This window comes from Miniopterus schreibersii, assembly GCF_964146895.1.
Source record: "Miniopterus schreibersii genome assembly, chromosome: 3".
Classification (NCBI taxonomy): Eukaryota; Metazoa; Chordata; class Mammalia; order Chiroptera; family Miniopteridae; genus Miniopterus; species Miniopterus schreibersii.
In genome coordinates this window covers 89,952,974-89,968,972 of record NC_138103.1, presented here as the reverse complement: position 1 = coordinate 89,968,972, position 15,999 = coordinate 89,952,974, and the positions used below count along the sequence as shown (strand labels likewise).

Below are 15,999 nucleotides of genomic sequence, written 5' to 3'. Positions count from 1 at the left end.
TCTTGGGAAAATAATATGTATTAGATTTGTTCATGGACACTATGAATTAGAATCTGTGCTAAATGCTGGATGTATATCATTGAATTTTAACAACAAAAATGCAGGTAGGTGATACTATTACTATCTTTTTACAAATAAGGAAACCAAAGTAACTGTAATAATAGCTAACAAACACTTTGTGCCAGGTATCAGTCTAAGAATTTTAAATTAATTTTCTCTCACTAATATTTTTATTGACCTTATTAGAGAAGGAAATAAGGTTTCAAGGGTTTTAGTAACTTGCCTCAACCACAGGGCCAGAAGTAGTAAAACCAGGATTTGAAACCAATCATTTTGTTTCTAGATCAAATACTTAACTCTGTACCTAATTTACAAAATTTCATCCAACTAATAGCAGGCAGAGCCAGGTTTCAACACCGCATCTGTCTCGAATAGCAAAAGTTCTTGCCATACAATTAGGACTGGCAACATAATTTGGGGAGCCCATTATAAATCGAAATGGTCAGGCCTCTTGTTAAAAATGATTAAGAAATTTAACATGGCAAAAGCAGAGCATTAAAGCAAGCTTGTGGCCTTCTGCATGTGAGACCTTTTACAATTGCTCCTGCCCGTGAAGCCGGCCCTGTCCACACATGCAAACCTGCTCATGGTCTCTAATTCCTGTATGGTGATGTACATGGAGCAGGGCAACTCCTTAACTTCTTAAAAAGACACATTAATTAGCACTGAATCATTGTGAAAATCTAAGCCTGTAAATTCTATATCTGAAGTAGCAAGCTGAATCCGCAAACACGTATTGAGGTCAAGGTATTCGAAGTATCCATTCCAGGATTTGGAAGGCAGAACCTTGGGGCTGAATGCCAAGAGTCTCAGAAGTATGGAAATAAGCTAGACAGATCATCAGCAACGAACTCAAAGCCTCAAGATAAAGTAATAGATTCAACTTCCTCCTTAAATCTGGCTCTGAAATATGAGTTAACATGACTATCCAAAGTTTCCATAGTGAGATATAAATGGCTGAGCCTTTTAAGGCTCACAGAAGATTTTTTTAGTTTTTCTTTCTAAGAAAACTCTTATTTCTGTATCTGTCTCCCTATCACCATGGTTAGAAGTGCCCAACAGGGTCCAATCTGGCCATTCCAGAACCGTGGTTGTTTGGGCTCTCTGTGGATTCAAGATCCTTATTCAAGCCAGTGAGCTAGACATGCACTTTCCATTTCAGATACTTCCAGGAATTTAACTTCTAAAGCTAATTGAAGTAATTACAATTCTGTAAAAAGCGAAACGAATCACATTCTTCTTTTTAAAAACTAAGCCTATTTCTTGCCCCTTAAGTGAATCAGCCCATGGAGTGACTGCTGGGAATGTCCACCTGCCAAACCACAAGCGGCCAAGGCCCATTATGCCATTCCGGTTATTAATGGGAATGAGGGTAAGAGGGAAACAGCAACAGGAAATTGTTTTCGCTAGATTTTAAACATGGTTTATGGTAACCATGGCATACACCGAGCCCTAAGCGGGGCAGGACGACATATAAGTGCACTTCTTACCAGTGTATTTCCAAGCCCTGCCTCTAACATTTTAATTCTACATCCCACAGCATTATAGCCCATCATAGGGCGAGTACTACTTCAGGTAATTATTCAGCGCAGTATACCATGAATAAATTATCTGTTTCTTCTTTTAAAAATCATTTTAAATGCCATGTGAAGAATAGAAAATCAAAAATTAATGTCACAATCAGGGATTGTGGGACACATCACTGTAGAGACCTAAGAGTTCCTCCACCACATCTGAAAATGTAACTATAACCACTGCAGTACGTCTTGAGGAAGGTCAAACAAAGTTTATGCTGAAAGACTGAATCCATACCTAACCTAGCTCCTTATTAGTGGACATTCCTGCCCTAAGCAGGTAGGAAAGATACATCTCTCTAAAGCCTGAGATTTCTAGATAATGATTTAATGTTCTCTTCTGGGAGGTAGGAAAGCCTGTGGATACATAGGCCCAGATTCATCTTTGGACATAATTTTAAGAGTCTTGGCTGCTGCTACTTTCTTGCTACAATAGACTTTGCCGTGATGGCTGAGAGGGACTCAGGTGGTAAATACGTGTCAGCCAGTATTCAGCACGATGCTTTCTTGGAATGCTTTATAAGACTTTTATTTATACAATAGGCTGCAGCATCTGCCAGTAAAAAAGATCAGTGCAAGCACTGTTTTTTGAATAGATGACTCCAGGCTCGATGCTTTATAAATCATGTTTGTCCCTGTGGATTGAGCTTTTCATTGGAAAAGCCTGAGTTATTTGTAAGGAGCCCAGAGAATCGCTCCATACGATTGTTGGAGAAGGGACTAACCGCGCAGTTGTTTGATATGAGACTTTTCTCTCTCTCTTGACTCTGTGGCATAGTTAGAAAGTGAATTGCTACTCACCAAAGAGTTATTTTTATGTCAAGACTTTATACTGAAAGGAAACATGTTGCTTATGCCCACTAACTATGTAAGTAGGTTAAAGAGCATGTTCTGGAAAATACGGACAAATCGCACCATCCCACTCTTCTCCAAGTAACTTTCGGTAGTGAGGGGCCATGCCTCGGTGAACGCTGTGCGGCTCCGGCTGGTAGCAGATGGTCCGGGTCGGAGGGGAGCAGAAGGGCCTTTTCCCGCTCTCTCCGCTTCTCCCGCACCTGCCCCTCTTCAGACCCGTGTGAGCTGTAGGAAAGCCAGTTAACAGGTTTCTGTTGTGTGGAGAGAGAACAAAAGCGCCTAAGTGGTGTAGGGAAGTGAAGACACAACCTTGACAATAAAGGCGACCTTAATATCAACAGTCAGCACCAGCACACTGATACTTGGATCAGAAGTTTCCACGCATGAACTCATCTAATTTTTCAAATAACTTCTGTAAGAAGTTCTGCGTTGATTCCTGTTGAGTAAACTGAGGCAGGAGAGAGAGGGAGTGCATTGACCAGAGTAGCACAGGGAGGGAGCCGTAGACTCGGGAATCCAAGCAGTTGACCTGGACCCCAGGGTCTGAACTCTGGTCGCCCCGCACACAGACGTGAGCAATGTGCAGAAACAGATAGAATAGATTTGCAATGTGCAGAAACAGATATAGATTTGCAATGTGCAGAAACAGATATAGATTTGCAATGTGCAGAAACAGATAGAATAGATTTGCAATGTGCAGAAACAGATAGAATGGATTTGCAAGCATGAAACCACAACCTGAGAGCTGGGCACGCGTGGGCCGGGAAGACTGAGGGAAGCCTGAAGTGTTCAAGACAGCAGGCACTGGAATGTTCCTTTTGAGTAGACGAAAGAAAGGTAAACACATTTCTAAAAGGATTTAGATTCCTCCTGCCTTCCTACTACTTCAGCCTTTGAATGTCCCTGCTGAGCAGTCAGTTCTTACACAATAGTTTGCAAAAGCTCGGCCTCTTTATTTTAGTGACATTGTAAGTACATGGAGAGAAAGAAGAAATCAGTTCTTGTGACTAGTGACCCGCTCCCTATTTGCATGGGACAGTGTTTTACCCTTGTATCTAAAAAGTATTCAAATAAAATTAGATAAATTCCACAAGGGTCACTGATACTATCCCAGCCCCTGTGGGTGGCCATCCAGTGAGATTGCTGCCGCCCCCCAGCTGAGCTGCTCTTCGCGTGTGGGCTTTGCTTTGTTTGTGGTTCATTGTCTTCTTTCTCTTTTTATATTGATCTTCTGCGTGAGTTCAGCAAAGTTCACACAGAAGCTGAGCTATGTCCAAAGGCTGAGATTTCGATATCGCGAATGCTGATGAATATAGCCTGAATTTAAAATGTCAAAACACTCTCAGATACCAATCAGCTCAAGTGCCTACAAAAATCTATAGTAAAGTTAATGTAATTGTGATTGTTCCTGGGTTGTTTTCCGAGGTTAAGTAAGCTTAATAGACATTTCTGTTTTACCAGTCGGAACTCTTTGAAATTCATGTTTTTATGTGAAAACTTTGATGCTCTTGATTTTAGCATTTGTGGGGCGAAAATCATAAGTATACTATATGTTATTATTGAGCTAATTTTGTTACATAGAATCGTGCCTGGATTGTTGAAATAGTACTAGTAATAATTATACTAATAAAATAAATTTCATTGTAAATTTCTATCCCATTTGTAAAATTAGTAGCCATATATAGAAATTTCCAAAAGGAGAGTCGAGAGTAGCTGTTGGAATACATTATAGTGATAAAAGTAGTCAGCGTGTAAGTTCTAATAAAACAGCTACCACTTAGGAGCTAATGACTTTGGGCAAGTTACTACTTTATTAAAAACTACTTCTTCATCCAAAAAAATCAGGAAAGATTAAGTAATATAAAGTTGCATAACAAAGCTTTATTAAATATTTGTTCTTGTTTTATATATATTTGAACACTAAGGACACAAATATGAACTCAATTACACTGGATTGTGCTTTTAAAAAATATTTTCCAAAATAATAGTACGCTTGAGCCCAATAATAACTGAATTCATGACTACTTAATTAGGCTCTTAGTAACTATCTTTATTGCATTTGCCCATTATGTTAGTGGAATTGCCAAGATGCTTATTTGTGTGTGAGCACTTAATATCCACAGATGCTCATATAAAGTAAATCTGGTGCAAACTGTGTCTTCCTAAACAAACTTTTTCTTTCCCTTTTCTAGACAATCCCAAAGAGATGACACGTGTGGCTGTTTATGTGAGAATTTTGGATGTTAATGACAACGCCCCACAATTTGCTGTGTTCTACGACACTTTTGTATGTGAAAATGCCAGGCCAGGGCAGGTGAGGACTCGTAGGACTTAAAAGCACAGGAAAATTTTAGCTGCATGGTTAAATATTTTCTTTCCCCAATCTTGAGAGGAATGAGAAAAGGAAGATGACACTCAGAAAGTCACAGTAATATAATTAAAAACACACAAACAAACGTATGCTGGTGTTTTTAAGGTCGAAGATGTTATAAATAACAGTATAACAAGTTCCATGTATCGTTGTAAATTTCTAATGTATATAAGATTTTATTGTTGCCACAAGAGTTTAGGTGTAAGAATAAATAACTTTACAGTTTTAAACTTTCAAAAATGAAAACAGACAAAAGACCAAACAAACAAAAAAACAAAACCAAGGAAACATCTTGCCTGTGCCATTTGATAAATATTGATAACCAATAGAGAGATGGGGAATAAAACTTGGGAAAGCCACAGACAAATACATGGGACCTGCAGAACATCCCGTCAGTATTTCAGCGTATGCAAACACGATTTCAGAGTTTCAAAGTGGGGCGGCCCATTCGCTCCCCACCTTTACACTTGCATTGCATCGTTAGAGCAACACAGAAACTGCTTAGTGCCTCGGTTTTCGTCTTTTAAACATTCTTCCTCCACAGCCTTGTCTGTAACTCTTTAAGTCTTTTCCTCAGTGGACTCGTTTTGTTTGCAAAGCTCCAGCGTTTATGGCTGAAAGAAATGCTCTTAATTGGTTTGAGTGCTATCTCCACAGGAGGAAGCTGCCTGTTATACATAATAATTGGGAATCGAATTTGTTTTACTAAGGAAAGGGGAGCCATCATAAAACTGTATGGTGTTTTGACATCATTGAATGCTCTTTATAAACATCAATGTGATTGTTACATTTTTATGCAAATTACACTGTGCAATAACTCAGATCCTTCCTGCTGAAGACTGTAACAGGAATTCAATAGCCTGTCTGTTGTTTGAAATGGTAAAACTGTTGCAATAGGATTCATTTTTTTTATTTGAAAATATTATGGAGATGTTTAATTTGGAATATTTAAGTGACTTAGCTGCTTCCGACCTACTTCTTAATGAAACTGTGTGTGCCCTAAAAATACCATTCCAAATAGTCCTCTGCTTGCCAGGCTTCCATGATATAAGTTGAAGCTTTTTGTCTAAAAGATGCAATACCAAACTTGCAACAGCCGCATGCACTGCTTCGTCTATGGTTATTTTATTTGATTTTCCAGAGATATCTTTTCAGAGCATTTGAGTCATTATAAACACTTATTTCCAAGTATATTTGAATTATCCAAAATAAGAGGTTGTGTTTGTTTATTTCCCTTATTTCTTTTTTTTATCTGGCTCAGTAACTTTGTTTTTGGACTTTTAAACACCAGTTGACATACTGAAGACAAATATAACCAAATCAAAGATGATTTTAATAAAAAGGTAGTCTGTTTGACAAACATGATAGGAAAAACATGATGAATAAATTTGCACATGCAAGAGCCTCTCATGGCAGTAATTTTTAATAAGACTAGTTTGTTAGATGTCATTTTGGTCTCATAGGCTGAAAAATGGTTGTTTAAACTAAACCGTTATATACCCAATCATGGGACTCTAGGTAATGACATCCCAGCAGGAAAAAATCAAGGTGGTGATTTGGTAAAGTCCTTCCTCACTGAGCCTTTCTTGGAATTCACTTGCTAACTTTGCCTTTTCTCCTCCTAGGAAGTAAGAGCTATGATAGGACTTCTGGGTGTGCTTCAGTTATTTACGGGGTATTTCAATCCACCCAATACTGCTCCGAATTAAGTGCTCTTTAAGAGTAGCATTTAGAACAACAGCATGAAAAATAATTCCATTCATTTGGTGTGTGGAGAAAACGAGAAGACAGAAATAAAGCTGACTGCCAGCCCCAACTACTTTCTTGCCTATTCCTTGCTGTAAGGGTAGAAGAGTTGGCCCCTGGGAAAGGATACAGCTTATAATTGATGTAGTATTATTAAGCTCTTCTTGTTTCTGAACTAGGCCACTTGGTAGTCCATCTTTTTCCATCTCAGAGAGAGGGGAGAGGACCTGCTGTTTTTCTCCATTTTCCCTCACATATACCCCACTCTCACAGTCAATAAAACATATTTTAATAATGTTTAATCTCTATGGGAGAGAAATAGCATTAATCTCACAGGAGATTTCCCAGGGAGTCTCCCCAGGGAGGAGTGATGCTTATTTTTACGCATCCATAGTGTCTAAACTCCAGGCCCTTTCAAACTCAAAATACCCCGTACATATTTTTCTTAAAAGTGTTTAGTTACTTTCCTAACAACTGAAAAAGCGTCTTTTTACCAGAACAATGGGGATTTTTTCATTAACAGAAACTGTTATAATTAGCTTGTTATTAGTAATAAAAAAGGAGCAGAGGGAGGCCGGACATTATGAGCATGGCCATTTGGGCAGCTTCACCAGGAAGCTGCAATTTCACACTCCCCAGGGAACCACTGGCCCATTCCCTGCAGATCACTGGGGGAAGGGACTGGACAAAGGGGAAGATGGGTGTAAGTGCAGTGAAGTCGGGTGATGCAGGGAAGATGCCTGTCAGTCATACTCAGGAACAGAGATCATTGGCCAGAGGGGGCAGGGACAATGCAAGCCTGAGGAAATTTGCGGATACATAATCCCCTAGACAAAGGAGTTTACTCTCTTGTCTCTTGTGTGGCTCTTGGAGCTCTTGTGGCTCTCTTGCACTTGCCTATATTTCCTCCATAGCCACATGCCCCCACCGCCATGTGACCCCACATGCATAGGACTGATGGACTGCAGTGGGGAACACAAACTAAGCTAGCCTGATGTTGGACTGGACCTGTGCTCCAGCATGGAGTGGAAACTCTGGTCACTGGCTTAGATCTTTGCTCTGCTAAAGCCACAGCTACACTTCTTCTATGGGGGCACAGAGGGACGGACATGGGACCTTGGAAACTCAGGGGTATAATTCTACAGAAATAAAGCTTTCTACCATATCTTGTTGTCCCATGGGGGCCTCCGGAAATTCTAATTCCATCGACACCCTAAGAACCCCGCTTCCACTGACAGCAAAACTATTAGTCTTTTCACATTAAAATGTAGTGACCAGTTTTCTAACTCGAAACATCTTAAAATCCATTTGTCATGCCACACTTCATTATAGTTTGATCACTAAAACACCTTTCAAGTTGATTTAAGGTTATTCTAGAATAGCTCAGAGAAAATATAATCAAATTATGTAACTGCTAAGGGGATAAAATATAAGCGACTCATCTGTGTCTATTTTTCATGTGCTTAAAATGAATACTAGATATCATTAGAATTGTTTTCCATAACGGTGGCAACCTCTTTTTTTTTTTGGAAGTGGGTCAAAATGAATTTGTCTTCAGTAGAAATAAAATAGTGAGTGCTTATACAGAGAGACAGAGAAAATAGTCTTATCCACCTCTTGTTGCCAACTTCTGATTTCTAGTGCAATACTTTATGGTAATATACCAAAACAAAATATTGTGACTTTTTAATGTATGACTGGAAATGTAAAGGAAGACTAGATTGAAAAGTAAGTGCTGGATATGGAGAAGTTGAACACTAGACGCTAAGTTGTATCTCAAAGAAAGAAACTGAAAAGGAAGTAAGTGCTTCCATCTGCAATAGAGAAGCCTTGGGCTCATAAAAATATGTTATAATTTGATACAGTTTCTGATGTGATTCTATCTTATTTGTATTGTTACTATGAGCTTCACTTATTTCATTCCTAACATTTAATGAAAATGTATCAGTGAACCACTGATTTTAAAATCTACAACGCTACCATCTTTTATTAAAATAATAGATTTTAATTTAGAATTTTTATGTAAATCTTTATAATTTCTTACAGATATATGTAAAGATGTAGCCATTTTTTTTCTCTGAAAAGTATTAATTTTGGTCTAAAAAATGAATTGTAATTTGTAATCATAGATGCAAATGTATATTTATTATAAGACATCATAGTTTTTATTTTAAAAGATCATTGGCTCTACTTTCATATTTCTATCATTTATGTGTCTACATGTGAGTGTTAACATATTAATCTTTATGAATTTTATTAGTCTACTATATTTCTTGATACGGTATTTCATTTCTGTCAAATTTTCCTCATCTACTTATTCTTATAAATCATGTTAAAAGCAATGATCTGATTATAGTAAAAGGTATAAAATGTTCTACTTTGTTAGCAGGTAGCTTCTTATATAGTCCATTATCCCAAATAAACAAAGAGTTGACCCTTATAAAATAACCATTCCCCATAATATGAGTATGTTGAATTTAAAAATATATAATTTTATTGACAGTGCAAATGTAGTGAACTGTTACTGTTAAAGTAGATAATAAAATGTATTTCCTTTAAAAAGTTACATATCATGTCTATAAAATCTACATTTTTTAACAGTTTTCACTTTACTTTTGATGAGGAGGAAAGCCCTATTTAAAATAATTTAAAATGTTTTCCTACATTAGATATATTCTTCCAGATCAGTGTTTAAATGTATAGGAAATAACCTAGACACTCCAAATCCTATGTCTAAATTAATAACATTGCCAAGAATATAATATCACCATTTGTTATTTTGAAGGAATGGATAATATTTAAGAAAAACAGAGAAAGAGAGAGACAGATATAGAGACAGAGAGTAACGGAGAGAGGCAGAGAGGAAAAGATAGGGACTTTGTTAAAATCGAAGCAATAATTAAAAAGACAGAATAATTCATATAAAGATAAATGCATGAGGAAGGAAGTCAATTGCCTTTAAAATTTTTTACACAAAATTGAATGTCAAAAAATTGCATATTACAAAGCATGTGATACCCATGGAAGTTTGGTAAATACGCCTGTTTCTCTCTTCTGCAGCTGATACAGACTATAAGTGCAGTAGACAAAGATGACCCTTTAGGTGGACAGAAATTTTTCTTCAGCTTAGCAGCTGTCAATCCAAACTTCACAGTACAGGACAATGAAGGTAAGTTGTAGAACGTGTCCATTATGATTTAGGGTGACACGAACAAAAAATTTCCCCCGAAGTAACAATTACCATGCACGTGATATATTAATTTCTTGATCTGTATTACAAAATTTTGGTTTTATCAGATACTTCATGAGATGTTATGGTAATGTCTTGCTTGACAGTGTTTATCCTTTGAATTTTAAAATAATAAAATATGTGATGCCTGGCCGGGCGTGGCTCAGCGGATGAGCATCAACCCAGGATCCAGGTGATTGCGGTTCGATTCCCCGTCAGGGCACATGCCCGGGTTGCGGGCTCGATCCCCAGTGGGGGGCGTGCAGGAGGCAACTGATCAATGACTCTCCATCACTGATGTTTCTATCTCTCTCCCCCTCTCCCTTCCTCTCTCTGAAATCAATAAAGATATATTTTTAAATAATATTAATAATAAAGTATGTGACAGTAGTCTCTATATGCATCCTAATTAAAAGATTGAATCTTGAAAACATTAAAGAGTCTGGAAATAATCAATTCTCTTAACAAAAAGGCAGGACACAAGGAGTGAGAAGTACCCTTAACTTGTGAAGGGATTAAGTGCAAAAGTGCAGTTGCAAGGGCAGAATACACTATTCTGCTGCATAAAGCATGCATTTTATAATGTCTCTGATAAAAAAAATACTGAAATTATTTTTTGCATTCTCAAAAAAGGTAGAAGCATATTTTAGAAGAAGAGGGCATGCTGATGGGCATTTACCAAATGATGTAAATAGAATGGTGAGTTTAGGGTAAAACTTTGGTACTTCAATATATCAAAACTAATGTAGGCAAAATTAAGATTTAGAAACTTTTCAAAAGTTAAAGGTAAGAAAATCTAAAAATACCTGCATGCATATAAATTTCATTTTACTGTAAGTTTGAAAAAAAGAAGAATTGTATTCTAATACTTCTTGGGAGATAAGTCAAAAGTATAAAATGATCCGGAGTACATTTTATTTTTAAAAATGTGCTTATGTACATCTGTTTTGCTAATGTACTTTCATAGCTGTGTTGCTGATGCAGTAGAATTTAACTTCTTACTAACAATTTAGGAAATGATTGTTTTAAGTTCAACCACTATACCTGCAAAAAAATGTCCTTTTTTTTTCTGTCTTGTTTGATTTAGCAATTGGCTAACTCAGTTCCTTCCCTATATCGGCATTTTGAACTACCCAGTGGGATTAACAGAACTAGACTAAGTGCCTAGGGCAAGCTGAGTAGGAAATGATTATCCAAGTATATGTTGACTTTATTTCTTAATACATATTGGTTATATAGAGCTAGAAGGTATCTTTTTATTAATCCCATAACCCCCATTCGTAGATATGGCTGAGCAGTGGGATGCTGGCCTTTCTTAAGCCCCTTCTTTCTCCTGTGTGTCTGTTCGACACTCACACCACTTGTCTTTGAGCTATACCAGTACTTTGTTATGCATTATATTCGCTTTAACAGGCGGAAATCAAAGTTCAGAAATACTAAATAACTTGCTCACTATTCTTCATATATTAGGACTCATAATGTTTTTGGCTACATTATTGATTTTAAAAATGCAACTATACAGAGACTTTACCCAATCATACCTTTCTGCGTGAATACTGAATTAATGTGTCGCGCACGAGAGAGCGAGAGAGAGAGAGAGAGAGAGAGAGAGAGAGAGAGAGAGTGTGTGTGTGTGTGTGTGTGTGTGTGTGGACACACATGCGTATTTGTAAATAAGAAACATTTACTATGATTGTTTGTGCTTGGTATGCATAATATTTGTTTCTGAAAAGAATATGCTATCACCTGTGTAGTCTTGATGTACGATTCACGTACAGAAATTCGCTTTGAAAACATCTGAGAATTAGTTGAAAATCTAATACATAAGCAATCATAGTATTGGATTCCTCAGACTATCCAATTTACCTCATCCATATTTTAATTGTATTGCGTACATGTTATAGGAAAATTGATGTTAGTTTTATATTTCGCACAAACATTGTCTGCCTAAAACCCTGGTGATCAGGATGAGACAGATTTACTGTTCCAAGTCATTTTTAATATTTTACAATTTATTGTAGATAATACTGCCAGAATTTTAACCAGAAAGAATGGATTCAATCGACATGAAATCAGCACCTATCTCTTGCCTGTGGTGATATCCGACAATGACTACCCGATCCAGAGCAGCACGGGCACACTGACCATCCGAGTGTGTGCCTGCGACGGCCAGGGCAACATGCAGTCCTGCAGCGCCGAGGCGCTGCTGCTCCCCGCAGGCCTCAGCACCGGGGCCCTCATCGCCATTCTCCTCTGCATCATTATCTTGCTGGGTAAGAGCTTTCGAGAAAATACAGTTTCTCAGATTGCTTGCTTTAGTGCACTTGTAAATAAGAAACATTGCTCTTAAAATATTTCCCCCAAACTAACCCCGGCGTTTAAGATAATAAATTAACCATGAGGTGCTGTTTATATTAATATATTTTACCTGATCAGGGTTCCTACTTTCCTTTCTTTAAATAATGAAACTGAAAATCAGAGATATTCAGAACATTTTCTAAGGTTACACAGTTTCTGAGTGGCCGAACCAAGGCAAGTAGCCTTGTGGTTAGTCACTGGATATATAGTTTCTCATGAAGCTAAAGTTTTATTTCCACATTTTTTATGGCTGGATGGAGGCCTCACTGTCTTACCTCTTCACTGAAATTATGTTCAAGTTGCCTTTTTTCTTTTACCTGGTTCACTTGTCCATAAAACGACGATACTGGATTTTATAACCTAGAGCAAATTGATTTTTAACTGCTTTTGAATTAAGAATCAGGTAAAATTACTCTGTAATTGCATTATCTTAAAACTGTGTGAGTATCCCTGTGACCCTAATCAGAAAGCACTATATCTCATGTTTTAAGAAGCGGTAAAATGAAGTTGGATTTTGGAGTCACTTACTAAATTTCATTATCTTCATTATCTGAACCTTTTTTTTTTTTGCTGAGTAAGATCATTTGGTTAATAAACAACCTGAGGTTTAAAAGTCTTTACATCAAAAGTTTATGTATGTGTACAAATACATAAATTTAGGCAAAATAAAATGTCATATTTTCTCCAAAACTTGAAAAATAAAGTTTTGGTAGTTTTTCTAGGAAGTGTCCTATTTTTTTTAAATCACTTTGAAGGTCAAGAACACTTATCAATGGATTAAAATTTTCTCTTTTGTTGCATTAAAAAAGTCTCCTGTTTGCCCTCTTCTGTAAGCTTGAAGGCATTCTGTGTCAACAAAAGAGAAAACATAACTTAATACCACTTCACATAATAATTGTCTTTGTCAGTTTGGGCTGCTGTAACAAAGTACCACAGACTGATGGCTGAAATCACAGAGCTCTATTTCTCACAGTTCTGAAGGCTGGGAAGTCCAAGTTCAAGGCTCTGGCAGGCGCTGGGTTTGGTTGAGGGCATGCTTCCTACTTTGCAGGTGACTCTTGTGTCTACTCAGGGCAGAAAGCAGTGCTCTCTCCTGCGTCTCTTTGCATAAGGGCACTAATCCCAGTCCTGAGGGCCCCACCCTTGTCACCCACCCAGCTACCTCCCAAAGACCCCCACCTCCAAATCCCATCACATGCAGTTTGTAACAGTCATAAATTCCATATTCTTTAAATATTTGTTCTAAAGATGAAAAAGGCGTTTCTTCATACATACACCTGGTAAGGTATTTACCCTCCCTTTCCTCATCTAATTCAGTTCTCCGTTTGTTCAAATCATCAGTTTAAATAAAGGGTCATGACCAAAATGAGGATGGTCAACTGATGTAACCAGATGGAATGCGATGTTATCTTTCTCGTTAACATTATCTATGCCGTTACCATGATAATGATAATAATTATTACTGAAACCTTGTCATGGAATTAGGGAAATCTCCTTCCAGCCATACACATCTCCACTTGGGGAGCTACACTCAAGAGGCATCTGGCCAAGGTTCCTACATGGTTTTGTAGTTAATTCAGCGCAATAATTTGAATTCTTTCTTTGCCACCCTGTGATCCAACAATTATTTTTGATCCCATGTGTGCTATATATTTCCATGGAAAACTTCATAAATTTCTAAACCAAGAATGTCTAAATAACGTGGCCTTTTTCTCCCTTGTAATGAAGGCCTTCTTTTAACAATGTAAGAAAAAAAACAAACCTATGCAGCTCCATCAGTCAATCTATCTAACAGAAACAACACTCTGTATCTTGTGAGGAATCCTGCCGTTTTAATATTGTATAAGGGTGTGAACCATATGGACATATTGTTCCCTTCTTAATTGTTGTATCGAAGCTGAATTCAATTTGTGTCAATTTTTCTATATAGCATCTGTGTCCCTATGTAATGCAAAGTATAAATACCGTCTGCACAATCAGGCACTATCTTTAAACAGTTCTTGGAAACAAATAGGTATAAGAAGCCCCTGGCTTTGAGAAATATCCCTCATGGCTTTGCAAATGAGTTATAAAGACACATCGCCCTTCAACTCTACCCATCCTAAACAGATCCTTCCGTCCCCGCTCTGCCCCCGAAATAAAACTGACCCCAAGTTCACCTTGCACCCCAGCCTGTCCCGCGAACCCCGGGGCTTGAGCCCCTTTGCGCCCCCCCCCCATGTCGCCGCGCCCACGGCACCCTAACGATCTCTCTTCTCCTCCAAGTCATCGTCGTGCTGTTCGCGGCTCTGAAACGGCAGCGCAAGAAGGAGCCCCTGATCCTGTCCAAGGAGGACATCAGGGACAACGTGGTGAGCTACAACGACGAGGGCGGCGGCGAGGAGGACACGCAGGCCTTCGACATCGGCACGCTGCGCAACCCCGCGGCCGTGGAGGAGCAGCAGCTGCGGCGCGACATCGCGCCCGACGCGCTGGCCGCGCCGCGCAGGACTCCGGGCGCCCCCGCGGCCGCCGACGTGCGCGACTTCATCGCCGAGCGCCTGCGCGAGCACGACGGCGACCCCGCCGCGCCGCCCTACGACTCGCTGGCCACCTACGCCTACGAGGGCGGCGGCTCGGCCGCGGGCTCGCTCAGCTCGCTCGAGTCGGCCGCCGACGGCGACCAGAACTACGACTTCCTGCGGGAGTGGGGCCCGCGCTTCCACAAGCTGGCCGAGATGTACGGCGGCGGCGACAGCGACAGGGACTCCTAGCCGGCCCCCGCCGCCCGCGCCGCCCCCAGCTCCTTTTAAACCTGCCCATTAACTCCATTAATTCTCCCGTAGGCTGTCCCATGGAATATATACGGCATTTTATTTAATCACTTCCAAGAGCCAAAGCTATGGAAATTCAGTGCTGTCCATTTCTAGAAATAAAAGGTAATTCCAGAACCGTGAACAGGATAGTTGCCCCCCACCCCCCCGCGCCCCGCCCAGCGGCCCCGCGGATAAGCCGCTGCCGGTGGACCCGGGCCCCGCGCTTGCCGGTGATGCGCCCGGCGGGGTGGAGGCGCGGCCCGGGGCGCGTCCTGTTCTGTACATCAAGTTTAAGAAAATGTTCATGTGGTGTCAGTAGGTGTGATATGCAACCTGGTATTCAAAACGTTTGTGCAATTTCATTTCATCAAATTCTACCTGCTAATGTTTTATATTTATATTTTTGTATTTATTTTTAAAAAAAAAATAAACCGGTTTTTACAACTACGTGGCGGTCCGGCTTCTGTTTTCCCTAGGAAGGAAGGTTTTCCCGTGGACCAAATACCTTGGTACAAAAAGGCATGGGACGCAGGTAAGAGCACAAAATCGTTGTAATTACTGTTGAGAGCGCTAAACAAATTGGGATGACTTAGGTAAGGCTTACTTTTCCATTGAGTTTTGTTATGCTGTGGTTTTGTGGGCCGCTCTTCACAGGAAAAGTGATAGTCGTTTTTAGGCCATTAAAAAAAAATTTCCATTTAAGCAGATTTAGAACATGGACATCCTTACCAGCTATGCAGTGACTTCGCCTGTACATACTCATTAAAATAATTTCTGAAACAGTAAAGCATTTTCTTATTTTTGTACAACAGTTCTGTGATTGACGTCTACAGGGAATAGAGTTCAGGCAGATTTCAGGCTGAAATAATCCCTTAATGGAAAATGTATCCCCCCCCCCCATGGTGACTTTGAAAATGCCTAGTAATTAGAGTAATGATGGTGAATATTCCATTAACATAGAGCACTGAAATCATGTGAAATATTTTTAAAAATGTATTACATATTTATTTA

General features: G+C 39.1%; 1 protein-coding gene across 3 annotated transcripts in view; it reads left to right on the top strand.

The window, feature by feature from the left end:
* Window positions 1-15,434, top strand: part of CDH10 (cadherin 10) — a 126,741-nt gene extending 111,307 nt beyond the window's left edge. For all 3 annotated transcript variants that reach the window (XM_081132220.1, XM_081132222.1, XM_081132221.1), the window contains 4 exons: window positions 4,682-4,803; window positions 9,667-9,775; window positions 11,857-12,108; window positions 14,459-15,434. In XM_081132220.1, the coding sequence (XP_080988346.1) occupies window positions 4,682-4,803; window positions 9,667-9,775; window positions 11,857-12,108; window positions 14,459-14,946 (971 nt within the window). In that variant the 3' untranslated portion in view covers window positions 14,947-15,434. The remainder of the gene's footprint in view (window positions 1-4,681; window positions 4,804-9,666; window positions 9,776-11,856; window positions 12,109-14,458) is intronic.
* The last annotated feature ends 565 nt before the right edge of the window (window positions 15,435-15,999 follow it).